At 35.6% G+C, this 11,556-nt stretch overlaps 1 protein-coding gene across 1 annotated transcript in view; it reads left to right on the top strand.

Annotated features, from left to right (window-relative positions):
- CNTNAP2 (contactin associated protein 2) overlaps positions 1-11,556 on the top strand; it is a 1,376,829-nt gene that overhangs the window by 286,560 nt on the left and 1,078,713 nt on the right. Inside the window, exon 7 of the mRNA XM_077159101.1 lies at positions 5,207-5,356. Coding sequence (XP_077015216.1) covers positions 5,207-5,356 — 150 coding nt within the window. The remainder of the gene's footprint in view (positions 1-5,206; positions 5,357-11,556) is intronic.

Here is an 11,556-nt window from a genome sequence, read left to right on the forward strand (position 1 = left end):
ACTGGATGATGTCTCTGTTTATTTCCAGCCCTAAAGATACGTGAGACAAGGAAATCCCCCGGAATTGAGCTCCTATCCAGATGAGATAGCAAATGGAAATGTGTGTGTGTGTGTGTGTGTGTGTGTGTGTGTGTGTGTGTGTGTACTATAGAACTCTGACCATGGGTGTCCAGGGATGATATAACATATTATTTTGGGGTTTTTGTTTGTTGTAAGATTTCAAGCTCTGGAACCAGATATATCTGAGTTCCAATTCTCAGCTCTATCATTTACTAGCATAGGATGCTTAAGCTTTATTAGAATCAGTTCCTTCATCTATGTATTGGGAATAATAATTTTTTAAAATTGCCATGAAGTTTAAGTGAGTCAAATACAAGTAATGTACTTAGCAGAGTGGCTAGCATATAAAGCTTATAACAGCATGTCTATATATTTTCGCATATACGAGATTATGAAATTGGATTCTTCTCTGGAGAGAGCCTTAAGGCTATAATTTTTTATAACATGTGGATGAAGAAGATTTTAAAGAAGCGGCATATTTTTTTTTAGAGCAATTGGGTCATTCTTGTTGCATTTAAATGTGAACTTCATTGTATTTAGGGGCCCATCCCGATCATAGATTGCTGAGCAATACCGCTTAATGATTAAGATGAAGTTTCAAAATAATAATTGGAATTGAAATGAATAGAAATTACCATCTGAGCTGAGAGCTGAAAGTGTCTACTATCAACTAGGCTACTTTTATCTTGGGTTCTATTTCTCTAGTAATTAACTTCATTGAAAAAATAAAATAGCCTTTTTATTTTAATCTGATTGGAATAATTGACCTTTTTTCCATGAACAGTTCAGCTGGTGATGTTTTATTTATAAATAATTTTGTTAAGAAAGTTTCTTAGGGCTTTTCAGAAAGGCCTCTGCCTACCGTTTAGAATAGAAAGCTCCGTCTGTTAAAGGTGTCTCATATGTGGTTGCCTGTGGATGTCTGATTATTAGATTTTAAGATTGAATATTCTTTATGTTGATGTCCTTGGGATCCACGCCCCAAAACTGCATTTCATAGCAGTCTTCATCAAATTATAAAGACAAAGACAAAAACAAATGAAAACTGTACACTCATATTTTTAAACAACATTAATCCGGTTCTGTACTTTAGAGGAAAGTGGTGAAGATATAATCCATTATGCATCAAGTCTATGAGAGAACCTAAAAGTGACTAACTCAAAGAAATTATTTCAATAAACACCAGTGTTTGCATGACAGTGAATGGACTGTAATTTAAGAATATAAGGCCTGACATTGTCATGATAATTTTACTGTGCTAAGGATTTTATCTGGCTTGATCTTCAGGCAATATTTGAAAGCAAGAAAGAAAAGAATTATTTTCCCAATTTTTATATAATTGGGGTGATTGGGAAAACGAAGTGTTCTTTAATGAGGGAGTTGTTGCAATGGGCAACTGTGGGACATTAACCACCATCTCTCCCATCCCTGGTGCTTCTTGATGCTCCTCTTCCTAAGCCATTGGAAGCCAGTGCAATATATGGGAGTAGTCCACAGGGGACATCTAATGTTACTCTGGAACATGTTGTAGGAGAGTGTCATCTACTTTTATTTTGGCCCATGTTTCATGCTAAGCTGTTCAAGTCTCTCTTGCACTAGAGGGAGTAGGTGCTGACAGAGGGAGAATATGCCAAAACTATGACGCCCTCTTTATTCTCACCATAATACTGGATACCTGAGTTCTGAGTGGTAGGGAAAACTACTGTTTGGGTATTAAATAGTCTGGAATAGAGTCTCAGTTCTATGAAATAACAACAGGATCATATGTTTAAGATCATTGATGCATTCATCTATAAAACTAAAAGAATGAACTCTTCAGTGTTCCAAAAGTATGGCCACAATTTAAATGAATACTCATGGCCCTATTTTAAGAGGCAATGGGGAAAAAATGCTAGAATTTACTTCTCAGACCTGCAATCTAAAATTTCCATTTAAAGTAAAAGTTTAAGGGAAAATATCAATTTCAGAAAACTCGAAAGGATATCTCCATGTGGACTGAAGGGATATGTTTATTTGAGTAAATCAATAACTGGATAAGGTCAGTTGTGTTGTGGGTGCTGCAGATTTCTAGATAGTTTTATAGAAATTCCATTCAATTAAATTTAACTATATAATTTTTCAATCATATTGCATTTGACTATTTCTATTAATGAAGCCATGGTCAGATAAGCCAGTGTTATTTTACTTGTTTTTTATGTTCCATCATCAACTTGACCATCTATGAAATTCGTAATGCCAAATTCATAATCATGATCACTCTCTCAGTCTCATTCACTTACTCATTTGCACCTACTATGTGCCAAGCCCTGTTTAAGCACTGGGGTTTCCATAGAAAAATGAAGACAAACAAAACCCCTGATCCGAAACATCAAATGCAGAAAGACAAATAATAAATAAACTAGTAAATGAGCATATAATACATTTGGTAATGAGAGATACTGTGAGGAAAAATAAAGCTCTGAAAAAGAATGCTGTTGGAGGAGAGGGGGAAAAGCTAATTTATATATCATGGTCAGGAAAGACCTCTCTGGAAAGATGATATTTGAGCAGAGACCTGAAGTGATGGAGCAAGCCATGCCGACATTGAGGGAAAAAAGCATTCCAGACAGAGGGAAGAGTAAGTGCAAAGACCCTGAAAAATGCTGGGCATGTCCATTGAATAGCAGAGGCCAGAGCAGATACAGCAGAGCTGACAACGGACAGTATTGTAGGAGATGACCCTGAGGAGGGTCGGGGCAGCTCACATAACACCCCTGACCTGAGCCTAGCCTAAGGACTTGGCTGGTACTCTCAGTGCTTTCAGCAGCAACAGAAAGTTCATGTAAGAGAAATAATGTGACCCCAATTGCATTCCTAAAATTATAATACTCCTGTGGAGAGGACAGATAGGAGGCTACTGAAACACTCTAGGCCAAATGATGGTGAGTTTACATGGTCATTTGTTTCGTTATTTTTTAAGTTATGCATACGTTGTATATATCCATGCATATGATTATATATCATAATTTAGAAGTTAGTATTAATTATTTTAAAGCAGGAACTTTGTATTGCCTTCCATCAAAGTGAAAACTGTTCAATAAGTATTTATTAAATTAAAATATTAAGAGCATAAAAAACATACTTAGAAGTAGGTATTTTTAATGATATGGTTTAGTAAACATAAGTAAATATTAAAAAGTTTCAGTTCTCTAAAAGTCTAAGCTTTGAAGGGCTTTAACTTTTTTCTGTAAAATAGATTTTCTGATTAATAGCATAAACCACTGTTTGGCAAAGTTTTTCTGGAAAGGGTCAGATAGTAAATATTTTAAACGTTGCAGGCCATAAGGTATCTGTCACAGCTATCCAATTCTGTCATCGAAATACAGATGCTCCCTAAAATAAGGACCTTGGCTTTGTGTCAATAAAACTATTTATGGACACTGAAATTTGAATTTTATATGATTTTCATGAAATAGTCTTTTGATTTTTTATTTCAATCATTTAAAAATATAAAACTCATTCTTAGCTTACAGGTCATATAAAAATTAGTCTCCAGTACCTCGGAGCAGCTAAAAACCTAAAATTGTAGAATCGTACCACAATTCCGAACTCTGAAATCTGTTCTACAACTAATTGTTTCGATGTAATTTGAAATTTATTGCATTTTTGTATATGTCATTTTTCACACACAAAAAAAAAACAGAAGAAAGGAGAGAAGGAGGAGTGTAACAGAGAAGATAGGATTTAACAAATGAGTATGACTGCTGAATCATTATACTGATATTTCTTTTGATCTCTAGTGTGTTGAAGCAGCTAGAAGAAAAAATGAAAAATTGTGGAACTGTAACCCATATCAAACTTTAAAATCTGTTCTATAATTACTTGTCAAAATGTACTTGGAAATGTATTGGTTTTTGTATATATGTTGTATTTCACAATAAAAAAAAGTTTTTAAAAAACAGGCAGTGGGGGTGGGCCATGGTGGCTCAGCAGGCAGAGTTCTCGCCTGCCATACTGGAGACCCAGGTTTGATTCCTGGTGCCTGCCTATGCAAAATAAAAAAAAAAAAAAAAAGAAAGAAAAAAACACAGGCAGTGGACCAGATTTGTCCAAAAGGTTGTAGTCTGAGGATTTGTGGTATAAATTATTAGCAGCTCAGAGCCTTCATTTATCTTTCATTTTTACTCACATTTCATGTTTGGATACTTTTAATTCTTAGATATCACTTTCTTTAGTAAAACTGAAATGCATCTTAAAGTAACTTCTACTTGTGGAGTCTAGACTATGCCATTTAAAGCATATTGGAACACAGTATCTTTCCTGTGCTACTATAAAGGTCTTCACGAGGTCCAAGAAAACCATCTTACCTCTTTGGGCTTCTTTTTTCCCACTTTTTGCAGATATTTACATGCAGTAGCTACTCTTCTATGATCTTTAGTTTTCTAGTTTTAAACTGAATATGAACCTAAGCCTGTTTATCTGCCTAGTGGAGAGAGCAATGGAATTTCTGTTTCCACATTATTTTTGTATTAGCCAACAATGCTGTGTGATTTTACAGGTGGGCCTTCTTGGTTTATTTTGTTTTTATTTGTTTAAGCAGTAACATATTCCATTATTAATACACCTTATTTATAAATGATCAGCTGATCCTAAAATTGTATTCCATACTTATTAATGGTTAATTAGTGCATATAACTACCCACACTCACATATTCCTCAATCCATAACTTTTCTATAAACTACATTTTCCAAATATAGTACTTACTCAGAGAAAATAACTAGGACCAAAGAAATTTTTTTAAAAACAGAAACATATAAGATAAAAGCCAAAACTCCATGTTCTCATCTGAGAGTGGGGTCTAGCAAAACTAACCAGAAAATAAGTCATTAATAAAATAGTTCTTCATAGATTTTCAAATGATTTTATTCAACCTACTCTTTTTCCCAAGTGCCTAACTGGTATATTCATACTATTTCTCTATTTGATTGTGTTCTATTATACCTTATTCAGTCCGATAGCAGATAGAAACACATATGATGCATAAAAAATATGAAATGAAAATATATTCTTCCTACTTGTAAAATTCTGGCCTATTGCTATTAAACATTGTTTTTAACTGAGCCATCTTGAGAAAAAAAAATATTTGTTTTATTTTGTAATTTCCAGGTTCTGGGCTGAATGATGGACAGTGGCATGAAGTGCGTTTTCTAGCCAAGGAAAACTTTGCTGTCCTCACCATTGATGGAGATGAGGCATCTGCAGTTCGAACTAACAGTCCTCTTCAGGTTAAAACTGGCGAGAAGTACTTTTTTGGAGGTAAGAGTGCCACTTGCGCAGTTTCAATGACATTTGATTAAGAAGTATTTTTATCTTATTCAGTGGACTCAGTAGCTCTTGGAGGGAGGGAATCATAGACAAATTTTAATCCCACTAAGCGAAAGATAATTGAAATTTTTTGTTTCCTTCATAATAAAGGCATTATTGTGATGTCACCATATCCTTCCAGTTCTGTTCAAATCTTTGAAGTGGAAGGCATGAGATTCAGATTCATTTATTTTCATAATATTGTCTTCAAGAGTCAGTCATGGGCCATGAATTAGCATCTTTTGCTGCCATAACTAATTACCCTGAAACTTAATGACTTAAAACACAAACATTTGCAGTTTTTCTGGGTAGGAATTAAGGTACGGATAGTGGAGTAGTTCTGACTCAAGTTCTGCTATGAGAGTGCACTCAGGCTGCTAGCCACGGCTGCTTCATTGGGAGACCTGACTGGGTCTAGAGGGTTTACTTCCAAGAAGGCTTATACACATGGCTGATAGTAGAGGCTGGCTGTTGTCTAGAATGCGTCACTTCTCCTCCATGTGGCCCCAGGTCCTTCAAGGACTCTCTCCTTCAAGTGGCTTCTCCTCCATGTGGTTGGGCTTTGAGAGAGAAAGAGAAGATATGAAAGAGGAGAGAAAAAGAAAGAAACAAGGAGGGGGGGAGGAAGAAGAGGAAAAGAAATAAATGAAGGAGAAGGAGGGCAGAAGAAGTAGGTAGAAAAGAAGATGGGAGAGGGGAAGAGAAAGAGGAAAAAGGAGAAGATGATGATGAAGACAATGACATTGGAGAGAGAAGGAAAGAGAAGGGAAGGGAAGATAAGAGAGGGGAGAAGAGATGGAAGAGAGGAAGAAAAGAGAGGGAAGAGGCAAAAGGGAAGGGGAGAGGAAAGGAGAGGGAATAGGGGAAGGGAGAAGAGAAAAAAAGAGTCAATGAGTTAAGAGAGATAGTTCCCAATATGGAAACCAGTCTTTTTGGAATCCAATCTTGGAAGTGACATCCCATCACTTCTGTCATATTCTTTTTGTGAGGTTACTATTCTAGCCCACAACTAAAGAAATGGGATTACACATTGGCATGCTTACCAAGAGGCAGGGATTATTAGGGTCCATCTTAGAAGCTTCCTGCCATAGCTTTACCTTATATGAGAAGCCATTATTTCAACAATAATTTAATTCTTCAGTAATGAAAAAAATAGTAAAAAAGGAAACTCTCTTAGCAATAAATTCTACTGTTTGAAAGAATGTTGCAGCAATGACCAGGCATATTTTCTACTTTGAAAAATGAATCCTACCAGAAAGTAATATTTTAACATTAATAAAATATGGGGACATGTTTTATTGAAGTGCTAGGTAAGTTTTGTTCTTTAGAGGAATACATTTTTCATTAAATTATTGTTTCTCCCACCCTAAATCATATAATGTAAGATTGGAACAAATATATCACATTCCTTAAAAAGGCTTTGGTTTACCGTTTAAAGAATATATGTGTATATGCATTAGCCTCTGAAAAGATTTCATGTATCTATTCACCTGTGTAAGTCAATACATATTTGTATATTTCTATATGTATATATTTTTTCTACTTATTAGAATATAAGCCTACATGAGAGTCGTTATATCTGTCTTGTTCCCTGCTGTGTCCTAGAAAAATTATTGGAATATAGTTTATGATCAATAAATATTTGTGAATGAATTAGTAAATTCTGTAAAATAAGCAAGGCAAACAATATATTTCCAATTATATAGAAGAAGAAACAGAAGCTCTGAGAGCATTGCTGATTTTGGAGGAGCCAACACCTAGTTGAGCTCCATTAGACCAGAGACTCTCATGTCAAGGCATTCTTCCCCTCTTGGTCATGATATGATATTGAGTCACAACCTAAAGATAAAAGTCCTAAACTAGACCCCTGCTTCAGTAACCTTCTTTAGCATTGAATTTAAGACTACATGATTTTTAAAAGGCACTTAAATATTTGATGTCTGGAGAGAAGTGAGACAATATGTCATGTGACTGAATAAATTATGAATGTGAGAAACAGCAACCAAATACCCAAACTGATTCTCATCCAAAAAATATTTAGTATGATAGGCTTTTGGCCAATAGTTTTTGTTGCTGTCATAGAAAACGGATCACAGTATTCAGTTGGAAAGCTATTGAATAATCACAACACATCCATAGGACAATGAAATACTTTTGGTCATGGCTGAGCTTGCTAAATGCCTGAAGCCAGTTTTTATCTATTTCCATCTAGATGGGTTTGGCAAATCACTATAACCACAAATTTCTTGGATAGAGATTGTAGAATATGAAGGGTTTTGGTCTGCTGTTGCAATATGCTGTCAGCAAGTGATCATGATGCTTTCTTTGTTATGTCCTAATTGGCTGAATCCTCAGAATATCTAAGACTCACCAGGGGCTTCTTATTTCAATTCAGATTCTCAGATCCCACCTCTAGAGTGAAATGAAGGATGTTGGGATACTGAAAAATATTAAATTTCAGGTGATTCTAATGCAAACGATTTGATAGATCTGCTTAATCCAATTGCACACAAACCTCTTGGATTCTTTTTTGCAAGACAACATCAGCCACTGAAAGTTTAGTTAAGTAAGAAAAGCTACTTCCTATAGCCTTGCTGCTAGGGATCAATGAAAGCAGATCATAGACCAAGTTCTACAATACATACAGACATTTGTTAAATAAGGGTTTATTATCAAGCAGACATAATACAAACTCTTCTGTAAGCTCAATAAAGTCCTAGTTCTCTGACCTGCTACACCTTGCATGAAATTTTCTCTTGTAGTTGTAGCAATATTCCAGAAGTGGGATTTTGCTACCCTTAGAATCTGTGCCAAACAATAATAAACTTACTAAGTAAATGAATGGGCGCGGAATCACTGAGTGATCCAGATTCTGGAACCATCTCAAAGGGTTCAGGTTACAAGCCTTATGAGCATGTGCCTCACTCTCATCAGACAAGACTAGAGTGTCTCTAAAAGATGTTTTGCCAAACTACATGCCCTTAATGACATTAATTTCATCTTTTCAAACATTTGTCTAACATTTATGTGAATTTTAAAAGCATTAATTTCATCAAGAAAAACCCAATTTGTTATTCATCAAATTAGTTAGAGATCTAGATAGTAAGAATCTTGGAGTAGCCTTCTCTAAACTGGCTGTGATGTTTTTGATATGATGCTGGTGACCACCTCTGGCACATGGCTTTCTGATCAGATGGTAACTGCCTCTGGATTGCAACTTCAGCTAAAATACACACAGCTTTATATTGTCTTTGCTGAAAAATGCAAAGTGTATTATAGATGAGATAATTAAAATGTTTTAAGACATACTGGCATAGAAGAAAGAAGAATTTCATTTGTTCTAATACATGAGCTTTGAAATCATACACAAATGATTTTGTATTTTGGTTTTTACCACATGGCTGACTGATAATTTGGATAATTTATCTTAATGTCTTCATCTATGCAACTGCGATATAATCTGTTTCATGAATATTATATGAAACAACATATTAAACCGTGCGTCTACCCTAGACAGATGCTAAATGCCAACTGCCCTCCAGTCCATCTTGGGTCTTTATTTTAACTCAATAAGAGGCGCTCCCTTCCAAGGAAGATTTTGAGGCTTCATACATAGGGTTAATAAAAGGCTCCTCACCAACTCCTCCACTACTCAAAGCATTTCTTCCTCCCCAGGCATTGAAAAAGTTGTTTTTCTGTGAGCTGAAAACCTGAAGAAAAGGCTTCCCTGCCTTCATGTGCCTAATTTGGTGTCCAAATGCTCAAATATGCCCATAGCTTTGTTTCTTTGTTTTTTGTTTGTTTTTTGTTTTTTGTTTTTGCCGCATTAGGCTTGGCTATTTCACATCAGTGCAGAGCTTTATCTCTCTATGCCTGTTCTCTACTTCAGGAAAGGTCTTAGTTTTCTGTAACACCTATAATCAAATGTTTAAGCAGTAAGAATTCATTTGCCTTTTTTCTTTCTTGAGAGTAAACAGAGTAAGAAAGAGATTAGTCATTTGGAATACGCTCTCACCAAGAAGTGGTTCTTTTTGTCGTTGCTATTTTGCATGGACAGGCACAGGGAACCGAATCTAGGTCTCCCGCATGGGAGGCGAGAACTCTACCTGCTGAGCCACCATGGCCCTCCTGAAGTGTTTTAGCTGCTACAACTTTTTTTTCTCTACTATGAAACTGGAATTCCTACTTTTTTGATATTTCATTAATTTTAATCATCAAAAGAATAACAAACATAATTATATTTATTTGATAGTTAAATCATTGATTATTTAGTTAATTAATGATTGAACTATATTTATTCATTTATTGACCACTTACCTGGTATGGTAATAGGTTTTCTGATACAGGCCAGGCCCATGATGATGAGAAGGTAGAGTTTTAAACTTATGAATGTTCTTAGGTTTAGTGTTGTTGTTGTTTGATCTCCTTAGTTTTCCTTTAAAAGGAAAAGGAGCTGTGGGCTGTAGAGGGGAAATAATAAGACACACAGCCAATCTTATTAGAAGGGGAGCCCTAAGGAAACACAGAGAGTGGTGGCTTTTGTCAAGAAGGCAGGAAAGCAGGTGGAGGCAACTGGGCTTTTAAGAGAAAAGAAAGTATAAGGAGTTGGCCTGGGTCTGACAGGATTGAGTTTATTAAGGTTTAATGAGAGCTCATCTTTTTCCAGTTATAAATCTAAACTTACTAGTGTATGGACTAAAGCCTTTATAGGAATAAAGAATGTATTTTAAATAGCTACCTAGACACATATCTATTTAATATCATTCCTGATTAAAAAGAAAGGAAATCGGAGCATTCTTACCTTTCTTGTGCTTCTTAGCTGTTTCTTATGGAAAAATGCCAATAGTCCTGCATACCTCTGCGTGCCTAAAAGTTTCTTTAGTGATCGAATTCTCCCATATCTTAGTCATGAACAGTGTCTCAGATAATGCTGAGAGTTGGCCATTCTGGCACCAGGATGACTAAAGGAACTCACAGCCAGCATCCAGTTTAGGATACACTTTTCAGGCCTCTGAAGAGTTGGCTTCCCTGTTGTAACACCTATAAGGACATCTGTTGTTGGCAGGAGAAGGGTTTGTTTTCTAGGCCCTTATAACACTCTTCAAAATAAATGGAACAGAAGATGTTTTTATCAAATGATGCATTAGAAGACATGACACGTCATTCCAGTGGTCTGAAAAGTTAATCCTAAAGAGACTTCTTTGAGATTTAAATGTTTCACTTCATTGCTCCCTGTAAATAAAATTTAACATACTTCTTAAAGGAGATTCATGTTTCTAAATTTCATATTAAATGTTCTCAAAGATGAGTCTTATATGTTTTTTTGCTTCCACACTGGAAATAACAGAATAAAGACAGGAAAAGAATAAGTGAATTTGTAGTAGAATATTTATGTTAGAGAACAGGCGGTAAGATAAATGAATGACAGTCCTGGGAGTTAAAAGTCAAACATAAATTTGGGAAATATGGTTAACTGGAGGGTAGAAGTATTCAAACAAACAACAACAACCACAATTAAAAATATTATGCGCACTGAGTAAAAAATACCACTACTGGCCAAATTTCTGAATACCATTTTGTATGTGTAGGACTAGGTATAGAATTGCCAGGGGATCGGGAATAAATATTGCTGAGGGAATTCCATGTCCACAGTTGCAAAAAGAAAGCTAAAATTCATCTGATACATCAGAAAGCTTTAGTTAGAAAAAGAAAATACAAATGATAAGGGAAGGAATCATTAGTATGAAAGAGCATCCCATGTGTAAAGAACCAACATTTGGAAAGAAAAGAGAATTGCCCAGAGTATGCAATTAAGGTTAGGAGTCATCAAGCCCTGGGGGGTCAGAGGGTACTTGAGGGGGAGAGTTTCTACCTCTATTGCTTTGACTGACCTTGGAAGTCTTCAGGAACAGGAATTTCACCTTGATCTGTAGGTGCAGTAGGAAGCTACCACTACCAAAGAAAGGGCAGTAATAAAGCCTAAAGCTGTAAATTACAATGCTGGAAATAAACCGTACAGGGAAAGAATGCAATAAAAAGGAGAGAAAATCTCGAGGTTGCTTTCCTCTCATTATCGATCCACTGAGTTTAAGTGGTCTTTTCAACATAAGGTGTGGTTAAGAATAATTTAAGCCATCTTGATGTCACAATGG

This window comes from Tamandua tetradactyla, chromosome 1 (assembly GCF_023851605.1).
Source record: "Tamandua tetradactyla isolate mTamTet1 chromosome 1, mTamTet1.pri, whole genome shotgun sequence".
NCBI classification, from domain to species: Eukaryota; Metazoa; Chordata; class Mammalia; order Pilosa; family Myrmecophagidae; genus Tamandua; species Tamandua tetradactyla.